At 53.4% G+C, this 14,504-nt stretch overlaps 1 protein-coding gene across 1 annotated transcript in view; it reads right to left on the bottom strand.

The window, feature by feature from the left end:
• Positions 1–294: 294 nt before the first annotated feature.
• The window catches only part of LOC133347959 (glycine, alanine and asparagine-rich protein-like), a 30,410-nt gene continuing 16,200 nt past the window's right edge, over positions 295–14,504 (bottom strand). The window contains exon 3 of the mRNA XM_061560723.1: positions 295–1,125. Coding sequence (XP_061416707.1) covers positions 295–1,125 — 831 coding nt within the window. The remainder of the gene's footprint in view (positions 1,126–14,504) is intronic.

Below are 14,504 nucleotides of genomic sequence, written 5' to 3'. Positions count from 1 at the left end.
ACCAGCAGCAGCAGCCGCCGCCGTTCACCACGATGCGGAAGCAACACGCCACCCGCGCCAGGCTAGGTGCACCTTGAGGCCACGTGAGAGCGGCGAAGGCTCGCCAGCCAGCAGGAGGTCACGGGACAGACCCGGGTGTCACAGGGTCAACCGAGAAGCTCATCATCACCACCATCATCATCATCACCACCACCAGCACCCTGCTCTCCACGCCAGCGTCTGTCAGTCTCCTCCACCCCTCCGTCCCCAGCGCTCACGCCGCCACCGCCGGTCCCCACCGCTCCCCACCGGGGCCTAGAAGCGAGGCCCGTGTCCGCCCGGCGCCGTGGGGTGTGCCGCGTGCAGCTGGCTCGCCGTGGCGGCAGTGGCGGCCGCGTGCGCCGGCGGCATCACCACGCCGACCGACGATCCCCCGCCTCCTCCGCCTCCTCCTCCGCCGCCGCCTCCGCCGCCGCCACCTCCCGCCAACACCCCTAACGCCGCCGCCACCACCGCGTTGTTGTTGTTGTTGTTGCCGCCGCCGCCGCCGATTCCCACGCCCATGCCGCTGTTGCTGATGACGCCGATGACGCTGTTGCTGTTGTTGCCGCCGCCGCCGCCGCTGTTGTTCTCCGACTTGACGATGGTGATGACGCTGGTGGCCGCCACCTTGGCGGGCGCGATGGGCTCGCGGGCGACGGTGCGCGCGAACGCCTGCAGCGCCTCGTACTTGGCACGCAGCGCTCCGAGCTCGAGGCGCATGCTCTCATTCTCACGCGCCAGCTTCTCCACCTCCAGCTGCAGGTCGCCCTTCTGCCGCTCGAGCTCCTCCTTCTGGGTGACGCGCTTGACGCGGCAGCTGGCGGCGTAGCCGCGGTTCTTGAGCGTGCGCCGCCGCTGCTTGAGCCGCGCGATGTCGTCCTTGGAGAGGCCTCGCAGGTGCTGGTTCAGCTCGCGCACCGACATGGACACCAGCTCATTGTCGCTCAGCGGGCCGCTGCTGCCGCCACCGCCGCCGCCGCCACCGCAGCTGGTGTCCGTGTCGCCGCCGCCGCCCCCGCAGCCCCCCCCCCCGGTGAGTGCGGCGCCGTCAGGTGACGCCACGCTGCCGGCGTTCGGCAAAATCTCGTTCGGCTCGCGCTTCACCTGCGGGGGAGGAGGGGGGGAAAGAGACGGTTGTGAGAGGGGCATGCGATGAGGACGCGGGGTGGACACGGGGGGGGGGGGGGGGAAGCAGTCCTAAAGAAATTAGTTTTCAGTTTAGATGATTTAAAATTGCATAGCTCCCAGTAATATCGGGAGGAAGAGCGCTCCAGACGGCCACGGCACGATCAGACGGAACACGAGAGGATGTGGTTAGGACAAACGGTGCGCGGACGCACACGAGGGGAAGTGAGGGGACGGCAGACACACCACGAGGGCAGGATGGAACACAAAGAGGACACAACCAGAAGCCAGCAATGGTGCACAACGTATAGACACGGAGAACACGAGCCGGGACCGGGGCCATCCTGGGGCCCCGGGGCGAAGCTTTTGCTCTCCGGTTTGTTCACATGACCAGATGTGGAAAGGCGCGGACGTTCGGCCGAAACCATGGCGAGGAACAACGCTAAGCCACATTTTTTATTCCCTTCTGCTCTTCAAACTCTGAACTCAAAACACGAAGAGGGGAGCAAGCCCACCAAATATCAGCACGGCGAACATTTCCGGACGCGGCTTAAGAAGTGACCTCGGTCAAAGCTTAAAGGTCAGACCTTGCTCATCATCAACACCGCTGGTCCCCCAGTGCTTTCCGGTCTGAATGAGCCATCACCGAACTCAGTTTGGGCGTAAATTACTCAAGTTAGTGCGAGTGACCAACGGACAAACTGGCCGACGGATGACGTCACCGCAATTAGGACCGAACTCAGGGCAACAGGACGCAGAGAAACGCAGAGAGACAGGGTGGGGGACACAATGGCTTACTCCTGGGAACAACGCGACATGGAAAGGTCTTCGACAGCCCGAATTTCGAGCTAGACGAGCGCTTCGACAGCTCGCAGCGACGGCGATTCAAGTCAGGATTGGCGGATCACTTGGTGAGCCTCCCCCCGCCCCCCTGACCTGCCCGGGGTGTGGGTGGGTGGCAGTGTAGCAAGTAGGCTCCCGCCGCGTGGGTATTCCCTGGGCATTAATTCTAGATTTGAAGCTTTCGTGACTGCAAGGATTCGTATTCTTAGGTTTTTTCGGTAAAGTCACGTAGGTAAAAAGTGAATAAAAATTTATAAAAGTAAAATAAAATAAAAATCACGACGTTTCGGAGGCAACACAAGCTTCCGTTTTCAGGAGGAACCATCACAGCACGCTTGCTGTATCAAGTAAATGAGAGCAAGCAGCGGATTATTAAGTAAATGATACAGCATGTGTGCTGTGACGGTTCCACCTGAAGACGGAAGCTCGTGTTGCTTCCGAAACGTCGTGATTTTATTTTATAAATTTTTATTCACTTTTTACCTACGTGACTTTACCGAAAAAACCTAAGAATATTCCCTGGGCACTTCCGCTCTCCTCCTCCTCCCACTACACACGAACTTATCGAGATAAACAACGCCTCTCTCCCTGCCACTGGACAAAGTGGAACTTCCACCAGCGGCTGGGTCGGGACCACGGCAGGTGGCCGAGGGCGGCTCGGACCGCACGGCGGGTAAAGAGAAATCTGACCGCGGTCCGGACCTCAAGCGAGAGTTGGCCACGCGCTGAGCTGACAGCAGCAGCACACGGTGGGGGGGGGGGGGGGGCCGGCGCTCACTCCTGCTTGCGGCCCCCAGAGCCGGTGGTGGAAATTCCACTTTCCAAATTCGCGGGGGGTGGGGGGGGGCAGTACGTCCACAGCACAACATGTGATTGCTCACTTATGGACTCGAGAAGGATGATGATGATGATGATGATAAACTAAAAGTAATTGTATTTGTATTTTTGCAGGTAAGGACTACTAAGCTAAATAAGCTCTTGTTCAGAAACGACCTGGCTATCACAAATGAACGCTCAACTCAATTGCTCATCGTGTAGAAATGTATTGCAGCCAAATACTCTAAACGCATGTTGATTCTAAATGTGGAGGGAAAGAGCTGATCATGATGAAGGCTGATGAAGACTGCCATATGATAGTGACGATGTGTTGACAATGATGATGATGTTGATGCTGGCCACAATGACAATAATGGAGACAACAACGATGATAATGCTGGGGCCAAGATGACCCATAACTGCGACGTGGAGTGGTGGTGCCGTGGTTAGCACACGGTCCTCTCAACTGGGCGAAGTGCTATCTCAACAACAGGTCCTGGGACCACATCTCCTGACCAGCTCGGTGAAGTATAGTCAAACCGCCCGTACGAGCGACACTCCACGGGGGGGGGGGGGGGGGGGGGGGAGGCCTTCATCCAGCAAGCAGCGGATTGACACGGGGCCCGACATCCTAAACTACCGCTATTTAACAGGACTGACCACTGCTACTTCGAGAACAGCAATGGCTCTGTGAGCACAACAGGAAGCAGGGGAGGGGGTGTGGGTGGCGGCTGTAGCGGCGGGAATCAAACCGTAGCCCCGGGGCTCCTCCGTCGCTAGCCAGGGCGTTGTGCACCAGCCGCTAGTGGCCTCGGTGAGGGCGAGGTCCAAGCTCAACATTGACGGGGGGGGGGGGGATGTGAGAGTGTTTTGGCGGTGAATCCTGGGAGGGGTGGGGGTGGGTGGGACGTGGTGGGGGGGGGTCTGCGTGCCGATGACGACACTCGGAAGGTATTTGTGTACGAGTGCAGCGGAACTGGGCAGCGTGCACGTGCTTGTGCAGCGCCGCATGCACGCAAGCGTGCTCGTCCCTTGCAAGCATGCTCGCCCCTCGCAAGCAGTGCTCGCCAAGTAACGCGCGGAGTCGCACGTTCGCTCACTTGCTCACATTTAGTTTCACGCATTCGCTCGCTCACTCACGTGCGTAACGAGTCACGCACGCGTTCACACATCGCTCGCTCGCTCGCTCGCTCATTCACATGCTCAACCAGTTACGCATTCGCTCGCTCGCTCACTCAATCACACACGACGTTCACACACTCACTCGCTCACACGCTCACTCACTCGCTCGCTCACTCTATCGCTCACACGCTCGCTCACTCTATCGCTCACACGCTCGCTCACTCTATCGCTCACACGCTCGCTCACTCTATCGCTCACACGCTCGCTCACTCTATCGCTCACACGCTCGCTCACTCTATCGCTCACACGCTCGCTCACTCTATCGCTCACACGCTCGCTCACTCTATCGCTCGCTCACACGCTCACTCTATCGCTCGCTCACACGCTCACTCTATTGCTCACACACTCACTCACTCTATCGCTCACACACTCACTCACTCGCTCACACTTGTACTCACTCGGACACTCGCCCAGTCACACATCTTCATGCAAACTCCCGCGCTCATTCGCTAACACGGACACTTGCTCATTAATGCGCTCGCTATTACATGCCTTACTCGTGTGTTAACACACACGTGCGCCCTTATATGCTCACCCCAACACACACCGTGAAGCACCCTCACATACTCAAAACCATAACATTCCTAAGTACACACACGAAGAGACATTTTTCACATAGTCCCGCAAACGTACCCAAACATGCTCTGGCACACTCGCTTGCACATTCCCTCGCACCATAACACACACACACAGCACTCACAAAATATACACTTATACACGTACACACCCTCTCACACGTGACTCACAATCACAACACAATACAAAACCCCCAATAAAAACACCTCTTACAAACACACACCAACATAACACACACACTTACACCAACACAATCATAATAGCACACCACCGACTTACGGCTCACACAAACCCTCACAATAATAATTATACAACTCGGTGACTCACGAAACGCATGTACACACGCGTGCGCGCGATCACAAGAATAACATTTACTGACTCACGCGTGTACACGAACCAACTCCCACCACATCAACACAGTCATTACACTCGCACACACGAGCACACACACCTTGGCCTGTGAATGGAATTTTCCAAACGCCAAGCCACCTCAGCCCAAATTCTCCCCTCCTCGCTAGCTCTCACCCCTCCCCTCTCCACAATCCCTCTCCCCAATCCCTCTCACGCAGCCTGTGATCTCAGGCTGCAGCACGCAGGCTAAATGTGGTGCGGTCGTCCCACGCACGCACGCGCAGACAGACAGACAGACGCACGGCGCACGCACGGGCGCAAGTGCAAACGCGCACACAGCCACGGGCGCGCAGCCACGCACGCGCAAACGCACGCGCAGCCACACGGCCACGCACGCGCGGACGCACGTGCACACGCGCGCACACACGCGCGCGCGCACCCGGCACAATCCACAAACTCATAACGAGAGGCCGCAACACTGGAGGCGGCCTTGACCGCTTAAAACACACAGACCACACACACACGCTTGCGCACGCTCGCTCGCTTCGACATGCGAGTGCACGCCGTGCGCACGCACGCACGCACGCTCGCAGACGTGCGCGCGCGTGTTGTGCGTACACGCGTACGCAGGAACACGCTCGCGAGCGCGTGCGCACGTAGACACGGTCTCGCACGCACGGACACGTTCACACACCCTCACCGGCTTCCTTCACGTCGGTATGCGGAATAACGCACGCGCGCGCGCGCACACAGGCAGTTCCAGAAATTAGGCAACCAGCACAAAGTTTCACAATTACCCGAATATACACCCACGGGGGGGGGAGGGGGTGGGTGCTACTGTTAAGGTAATAATTATGTATAGTCTTGTAATATATGGCTTACTTTGTGAAATTATCCGATGCGTTTACACGCACACGCACGCGCGGGCGCACACCTGCGCGCACAACTGAACGCCCCGTCCGTGTCCGTGGTCTTTCACGAGATCCTTCTTCCCTGATCGAAATAATTCGGACAAATTACTTCCGTCCGAATTATACTCGTAATCAGTCGACGTGCTATGCCCAATTAATAAAGAAAAAGCCACTTCACGATTCTCCTGATGAACCGCGCGTTTCCAAAGTGTCTAAAAAGCACGTCGTTTAAACCGGGAGTGTTTGATTATTATTTGATTTTGATTTAAAGCTTTCGTGACTGCAGGGATTCATATTCTTGTTTTTTTCGGTAAAGCCACGTAGAAGGGAAATAATAAAATAAAATAAAGATATATAATAAAATAATAACATATGTTTTTTTTTTCTACGTGACTTTACCGAAAGAACCAAGAATATTATTTGATTGTTATAATCATCGCGATTACTCTACGACGCCGTGTCGCATTACGAGATACTTTTCCTTTCAAGCGCCGTGGCGTTATTGACACCCAACGTGTTCAGTTTCCCCCCCCCCCGACCAGTGGTGGGTGGGCAACCTATGACCCGCGGGCCGCATGCATCCCTTGGCGTCTCGATGTTGCGCGTATGCACGTTGAACTCCTTTCGCACCGCACGTAGCCAACCGTGCTAATCGGAGGATGCGGGACTGTAGGTGAGGCTGCAGCTCAGTGGTGGGCAACCTGCATCCCCCCCCAACAGGCCTCACGCATCCTGTGTAGGCCCCTCGCGGTGTCCCGGTCTAAAAGGGCGTCTCTAGGGTGGTACGTGGGGTCACGATGAGCGCACGAGCACGGTGTCAAGCCTGCGGCCCACCGAGGTGAAGGAGGGCTGGTCATGTGGCCCACCGATTAAAGTCTGGGGTTGCCCATCACTGCTGGTATCGACCACGCAGCTGCGGCTTTTGGTTGGCCATCGAACGAAGACGGTCACCGCGTCGCCCGGCGCTTTCAGATGCGCTTCTGCGGCCGTCTGGAACGCTCTTCCTTCTGAGGTTAGGAAGCCACCGCAACCCTTCACTTTTTAATCATCTAGTTTGAAAAAACGATTTATTTTGACCCGATGTTTGTGTTTAGTTTGTTGTCCTTCCTCCGCATCTCCGATTAGCACGGTTAGCTACGTACAGTGGTGTGAAAGAAGTTCAACATACATGCATGCAGGCTTCTCGTGTATAATTCTGAACAAAGAGGCGCACGGAAATCAATTCATCTACAGCCACGCGCGTACGCGTGCACGCACGCACATTTATGTGCCAGAGAAAATTCACACGGACAGATTCACAACACAAACTCGGTGCCACTCAACTAGGTGACAACAAATAATGATGACGACTATTATTATTATTCGTAAATTTACGTATAAAACACTTTGACAAACACCTACGTCTACAGTAGAATTCACAGCCGTTGAAATTTAACACAGCTACAACATTTATTGACAATTCTTGAAATTACCTCAGAGTAAATCAATTAAATTTATTCAGAACTGGTATGCAGGGTGGCCCAAAAAAGCCAGGACAGATAGGGTTATTATTATACAAGGTGGCCCAAAAGCCCGGACAGATAGGGTTATTATTATACAAGGTGGCCCAAAAGCCCGGACAGATAGGGTTATTATTATACAAGGTGGCCCAAAAGCCCGGACAGATAGGGTTGCATAATGACAACCCTGTGTGCTGATCTGTGGGCCAATTTGTACAATAATAACCCTATGTGTCCTGACTTTTCAGCCACCCTCTATGTGTCCTGACTTTTCAGCCACCCTCTATGTGTCCTGACTTTTCAGCCACCCTCTATGTGTCCTGACTTTTCAGCCTCCCTCTATGTGTCCTGACTTTTCAGCCACCCTCTATGTGTCCTGACTTTTCAGCCACCCTCTATGTGTCCTGACTTTTCAACCACCCTCTATGTGTCCTGACTTTTCAGCCACCCTCTATGTGTCCTGACTTTTCAACCACCCTCTATGTGTCCTGACTTTTCAGCCACCCTCTATGTGTCCTGACTTTTCAGCCACCCTCTATGTGTCCTGACTTTTCAGCCACTCTCTATGTGTCCTGACTTTTCAGCCACTCTCTATGTGTCCTGACTTTTCAGCCACTCTCTATGTGTCCTGACTTTTCAGCCACTCTCTATGTGTCCTGACTTTTCAGCCACCCTCTATGTGTCCTGACTTTTCAGCCACCCTCTATGTGTCCTGACTTTTCAGCCTCCCTCTATGTGTCCTGACTTTTCAGCCACCCTCTATGTGTCCTGACTTTTCAGCCTCCCTCTATGTGTCCTGACTTTTCAGCCACCCTCTATGTGTCCTGACTTTTCAGCCACCCTCTATGTGTCCTGACTTTTCAGCCACTCTCTATGTGTCCTGACTTTTCAGCCACTCTCTATGTGTCCTGACTTTTCAGCCACTCTCTATGTGTCCTGACTTTTCAGCCTCCCTCTATGTGTCCTGACTTTTCAGCCACCCTCTATGTGTCCTGACTTTTCAGCCACCCTCTATGTGTCCTGACTTTTCAGCCACCCTCTATGTGTCCTGACTTTTCAGCCACCCTCTATGTGTCCTGACTTTTCAGCCACCCTCTATGTGTCCTGACTTTTCAGCCACCCTCTATGTGTCCTGACTTTTCAGCCACCCTCTATGTGTCCTGACTTTTCAGCCACTCTCTATGTGTCCTGACTTTTCAGCCACTCTCTATGTGTCCTGACTTTTCAGCCACTCTCTATGTGTCCTGACTTTTCAGCCTCCCTCTATGTGTCCTGACTTTTCAGCCACCCTCTATGTGTCCTGACTTTTCAGCCACCCTCTATGTGTCCTGACTTTTCAGCCACCCTCTATGTGTCCTGACTTTTCAGCCACCCTCTATGTGTCCTGACTTTTCAGCCACCCTCTATGTGTCCTGACTTTTCAGCCACCCTCTATGTGTCCTGACTTTTCAGCCACCCTCTATGTATTTGCTAGACCACCGATTAGCATCTCCGATCGGCACGGTTGGCTACGTATTGTGCGAAAGAAGGCCCAAAACATCAAGTGGCCGGCAACAGACTACAGTAGAACCTTGGGTTGCGAGTAACTTGGTCTGCGAGTGTTTTGCAAGACGAGCAAATTTTTAAAGTAAATATTAACTTGATAAACGAGCGAGGTCTTGCAATACGAGTAGCACGTGTATATGCTTTGTCTGCCGAGCGTCACGTGATCACAACTGATATGCGAGTGCTTTGGATTACAAAAACGTGTTCCGGAACGAATTATGCCCGCAATCCAAGGTTTTACTGTATTATCAAAAATAGGGATAGGTTTTTACCCTTCCTGGCAATAAAAAGGGAGGCGTTAAGATGTTCAAACACCACATGGAGACATTTTGCAAGGCATCAAGTCTGCATTAACCACAAATACTCGTGGCAAAAAACATGCAACAAAAACATGCTCCAATAATACACGCATTGCCTTCGGAACAGATTGGCCTACGCCAGAGACAGTGTTCTTCTTCATGGCCTTGTCTCACCAGTGTGAGACGAGAGAGAGAGAACGCCAAAAGGCGAAGAGCACAAAGGCAATGGTTAATGCAGACGTGATGCCTTGCAAATTGTGTCTCTCTGGTGTTGGGACATCTCGACACCTGCTTCATCGTCAGCAAGGGTAAAAACACATTCTCATTTCCCCCCATCATTTTTGATGACGGCAAAAAGGTCCCGCACACTAGCACGAATACGTCGAAGGCGTTAAGCGAGAGTGACGTCGGCAGGAGGGAATTATCGAATTACTAGAGCAGTGCGAGGGAAGAAAAAGCGTGAGGAGTGGTGACCTGCAGTCTGGTGGATGGACAAAGACAAAGATTTCCCCGTGTAGCCTTAACAAACTTTTAGGGCAAGTACTGTGAGTGAGCAACGCCTATGAAGGCCGGCACGGTGCACGAGGAGGTTGTGTGCATAACACCCAGCCGCCCTTCGACTCCCCAGTGACGATGTTGACACACATCGCATCAGGAACTCGTTTGAGGCTAAGTCGACCTAGGGGAGCCCCAGGACCGGTTCCGATAATTGTCACTGCTGTTGTTGGCCGCGAGCTGGAATCAAACTCGGGTCGCGTGTTTGTAGCGCAGCCTCGCAGACACACACACACACGTACGCACACTCAAATCCATACGCGACAATTGCATCAGGCACACATTCTAACTCGCACACAAGGGCACGGACACATTTCCAAACATTGATATTTGCGCACACAAAGCCAATGACGGAAGGCACGTTTAGTTCCAAATTCACACACGCACGCACAGCAACAACAACCACAACCATAACACCAGCCGCCACTCAGTGACGCTTGGCCTACTTGGAATACCCAGGTGCTATAGGCTCTGGCTGCGCGGTGGCCAGGAGATGTTGTACTCGAGCAAAGGATTATTGCGTCCACCTGTGCCGAGCTTTAGTTGTTACGCTTCCGTACGAGTGGGCGGGGGGTTGTTACTCAATTTGGGATGATTGAACACCCCCAATTGAGTAGCAGGACCCTCTTTAAAAAGAGCCTGGAGACTCAGCGTGCCTCTTCCTGGGTAATTACATCCACCCATGCGCCGGCATGCATGGTAATCTCCGCTCTAGTAACGGTCTCCGTCGGCAACCGTCGTCCCAGCGACGGTTGCTATGGTTACCCGCATCACAGCAACGGCTGCCATGGGTAGCGCCAAAGACTGGCCCACCCGGTTACCGGCGCCGTCGACAGGAATGCGACAGTTGCTACAGCAACCGACGCGAAGGGTTAACGGGTCGGCAACCGCCGGCGATGGCAAACAGGTTGCCACGGCGCAGCTGGCATTTGCCGCGGGTATCGGTCGCCGTGGGCGACGGTCGTCAGGGGAGACAGCCGACATTGCAAATTTCGCTGCATCAGCTGTTGCCTGGCGACAGATGCAAGCCCAGAGGTCAGGGCCTAAATATAGAGAAATAGCATCACAGGCTGGGGCATCACAGACCAGCCCACACACACCGCACGGTGCAGCTTGCCTATTGAAACAGTAATGATATGGATGTACTGCCCCTGGCCATGGTAATGTGGAATTTCAAACCGTTGGCTCAGGGTCACTAACATACGTGCACTTGATCAAAACACACAAACGCACAACCGTGGTCAGAAACAAAGACAAAGATCCCCACGTGTAGCCTTTACAGACTGTTGGGGCAAGTGCTGTTTGGCGAGCACCTCTGACAGCCAGCAATGGTACACGAGGGGGTAGGAAGCCAGCACCGCACCCGGCTGCCTTTGTCTCCCTCGTGGCGATGTTTACAGACAACACTAGGTACTAGTTTAAGGCTGAGTCGACCTAGACACACACGTGTGCACACGCATGCGTACAAGCGCACGTACACACAGCTCTCATCTGATGCGGACCATGCATGTGTACACACACATTATTCACAAACGTATTCACACACGCGCACAAACACATGCATAAACACCAACAGCGATATGTATGTACGGACACCCATCACCAGAGGCATTGGTGGTGATGATGGTGAGAGCTGTGATGGTCGTGATGGTAGTGATTGGTTGTGGCGGTGAAGATGGCAGTGAAGGCTGTGATGTTGGTGATGGCGATGTTGGTTGCGATAGCTGTAATCATGATGCTGGTGGTGATGGCGGGCTGTGATGATGGTGGTGATGTTAGTGATGGTGATGATGGTAGGGTTATGGTGATAGTGGTAATGATGATGGTGACAGTGGTGATGGCGGTGATGGTAGTGATGGTAGTGGTGATGGCAGTGATGGTAGTGGTAATGGCAGTGTAGGAAACAGTTGTGATGGTGGTGATGGTGATGATGGTGATGATGGTGATGATGGTGGTGGCGTTGACGGTAACAGCTGCGATGGTAGTGGTGATGGCGGTGATAACGACTGAGATGGTCGTGGTGATGGCTGTGATGGTGGAGATGGCAATAGCTGCGATGGTCGTGGTGATGGCTGTGATGGTATTGGTGATGGCGGTAACGGTAACAATTGAGATGGTAGTGGTGATGGTAGTGGTGATGGCAGTGGTGATGGTAGTGGTGATGGCGGTGACGGCAATAGCTGCAATGGTCACAGTGATGGCTGTAATGGTAGTGGTGATGGCAGTGACGCTAACAGCTGCGATGGTAGCGGTGATGTTCGTGGTGATGGTGAGAGGAGAATTGTGCTGATGGGGCGAGAGCTGTGGGATCTTGCTGGCTCAGCATGGCCGGGAGTGCTGACTCCAGCAGACTCACTCCGAGAGGGAGAGATCTCGACACACACTCACACACGTGCAGACACACAAAGTAAAATATCCCCCATATAGCCTTAGCAGACTGTTTGAGCAAGTGTTGTTAGCGAGCACCTATGAAGGCCGGCACGGCACACAGGGGGGGTGGGTGGCCAACTCCAAGCACGACCACCTTTGTCTCCCCAGGGACGATATCTACACACCGAAGTAGGTACTCATTTGAGGCCGAGTCGACCTAGGGGAGGCCCAGGACCAGTTCAGATAATCGTCACTGGTGTTGGCCACAAACGGGTTACATGATCATAACTCGGACAGATGCATATACACACATACACGCAAGCACACACACACAATTACAAATAGACACCCACAAATACACATACAGGCATACAAATATACACACACGCATGATTAGTTGAGCCACATACACAGATGCACATGAACAAAGACACACACAGATACGCAATCTCACACCCGAGTGTAGACATACTATGTATCTACATACCCACATTTACGTAGATGCCGAGATGCTACGATGACGTCACCATGACACTTGTGCCAGCCTAGGTACACACACACTCACTAAAACACAAAGATCCCCTGTGTAGCCTACACAGACTATTGGGGCAAGTGCTGTTAGCGAGCACCTATGAAGGCCGGCACAATGGCTTGGCAAACACCACATCTCGCCACCTTTGTGCCCCCAGGGCTGTTGTTTACACACCCGTACCAAGTACTCATTTGAGGCCGAGTCGACCTTGGGGCAGGCCCAGGACCGGTTCAAATATTCGCTGGCGATGTTGGCTGCGAGCGGGAATGGAACTCGGGCGCGCGGATTCGCAGCGCAGTGGCGCTGTCCGCTACACTTCCACTCCCGCGCGTGCACACGTACATACACATGCAGGCACACGTGTACCACATCGACACACACACACATAGTACACATGCAAGCAGGGCATGAGGAACGGACAGCATCCATCGCAGCCCTACTGACATCTGTAGTAGTGCTTCACAAGCAATATTTACAGCTCTCTTGCCCCCACCCCCATCTCTCCCTCAGCTCCCACTCGCTCGCTCTCACTTGCTCGCTCACTCTCTCTCTCGTGTTGACAAAGCAAATGCTGATGCAGCACCTCTCGCCCGATTATAAATACTGTATGAGAACACACAGACACGCAGATTTACACGTGCGCACACAGACACAAACATCCCCTGTTTAGCCTTTACCAGACTGTTGGGGCAAGTGCTGTTAGCGAGCACCTACGAACGCCGGCACGGTGCACGTGTGGGGTGGTGTGGCTGGTACCACGCCCCACCGCCGGTGCTGATGTACTCATTCAAGGCTTAGTCGACCCAGGGGTAAGACTGCCCAGCACCGGTTCAGATATTCGCCACTGGTGTTGGCCACGAGCAGGAATTGAACTCAGGTTGTTCCTGGCGCAGCGCGCCTAACCGCCGCTCTGCCACTCCACAACACGTACAAAGACAAAGACGCCCCCCCCCCGCCCATAGCCTTAACAGACTGTTAGGGCAAGTGCTGCTAGAGTACCTATGAAGGCCGGCATGGCACACCCATCTACATATACAACACATACACGCACGTACACAGACACATCCCAACGTACGTTTGATTGCCACCATGAGTGCCGGCCATAGATGAACCAACATTCGTGGTCAATACGAGCGTCAGGGTTAATGGATCACACAAAGATGGAACCGTCTGTGTACCCCCCCCCCGTCCACCCACTGGGAAATTAGATAACTCCTCCATAACGCAGCGCGGCAAGTAGGTGACACACAGGTGCAACGCAGTTGGCCGATTACATTCGTGTTGCGAACCTCTTGTACTCAAAGTTGGTTTTCTCCGGGTTCTCCAGTTTCCTACCACACTCAGCCCAACTTTAATTTTACAAGCAGTGGGCCAACGGATGTAATGAAATGCTATTTGCTCTTCTTTCGCACCGGACGTAGCCAACCATGATAAAATCGGAGGTGCGGGGGAAGGACGACCAAACACAAAAAAGCGTTTCCAAAGAAATGACCTTTTAATCGAGATGACGATTTAACAGCGCCTTCTTGGTTCTTTCGGTAAAGTCACGTAGAAGGGAAGTAATATAATAATAAAAATAAAACATAATAAAATAATTCTCACGACGTTTCGGCCACAACGCAAGCAGCCGCCCTCAGGTGAAAACCAGGTCTGTCGGGGAGACAGCTGTCTGTTATTTTATTGTTTTATTTTTTTTATTTAATTATCTCCCTTCTACGTGACTTTACCAAAAAAACCAAGAAGATGAATCCCTGCAGTCGCGAAAGCTTCAAATCGAGATTTAACAGCGCTTAGTTCCAGTGGCTCCCTAACATCGGAAGGAAGAGCACGTTCCGGACGATGGCCAGCCAAAAAGCCGTCGCCGCTGCGAGGATGACCG

This window comes from Lethenteron reissneri, chromosome 26 (assembly GCF_015708825.2).
Source record: "Lethenteron reissneri isolate LAM-NWPU_2019-01 chromosome 26, ASM1570882v1, whole genome shotgun sequence".
Lineage (NCBI taxonomy): Eukaryota > Metazoa > Chordata > Hyperoartia > Petromyzontiformes > Petromyzontidae > Lethenteron > Lethenteron reissneri.
This window is presented reverse-complemented; position numbering and strand designations above follow the sequence as displayed.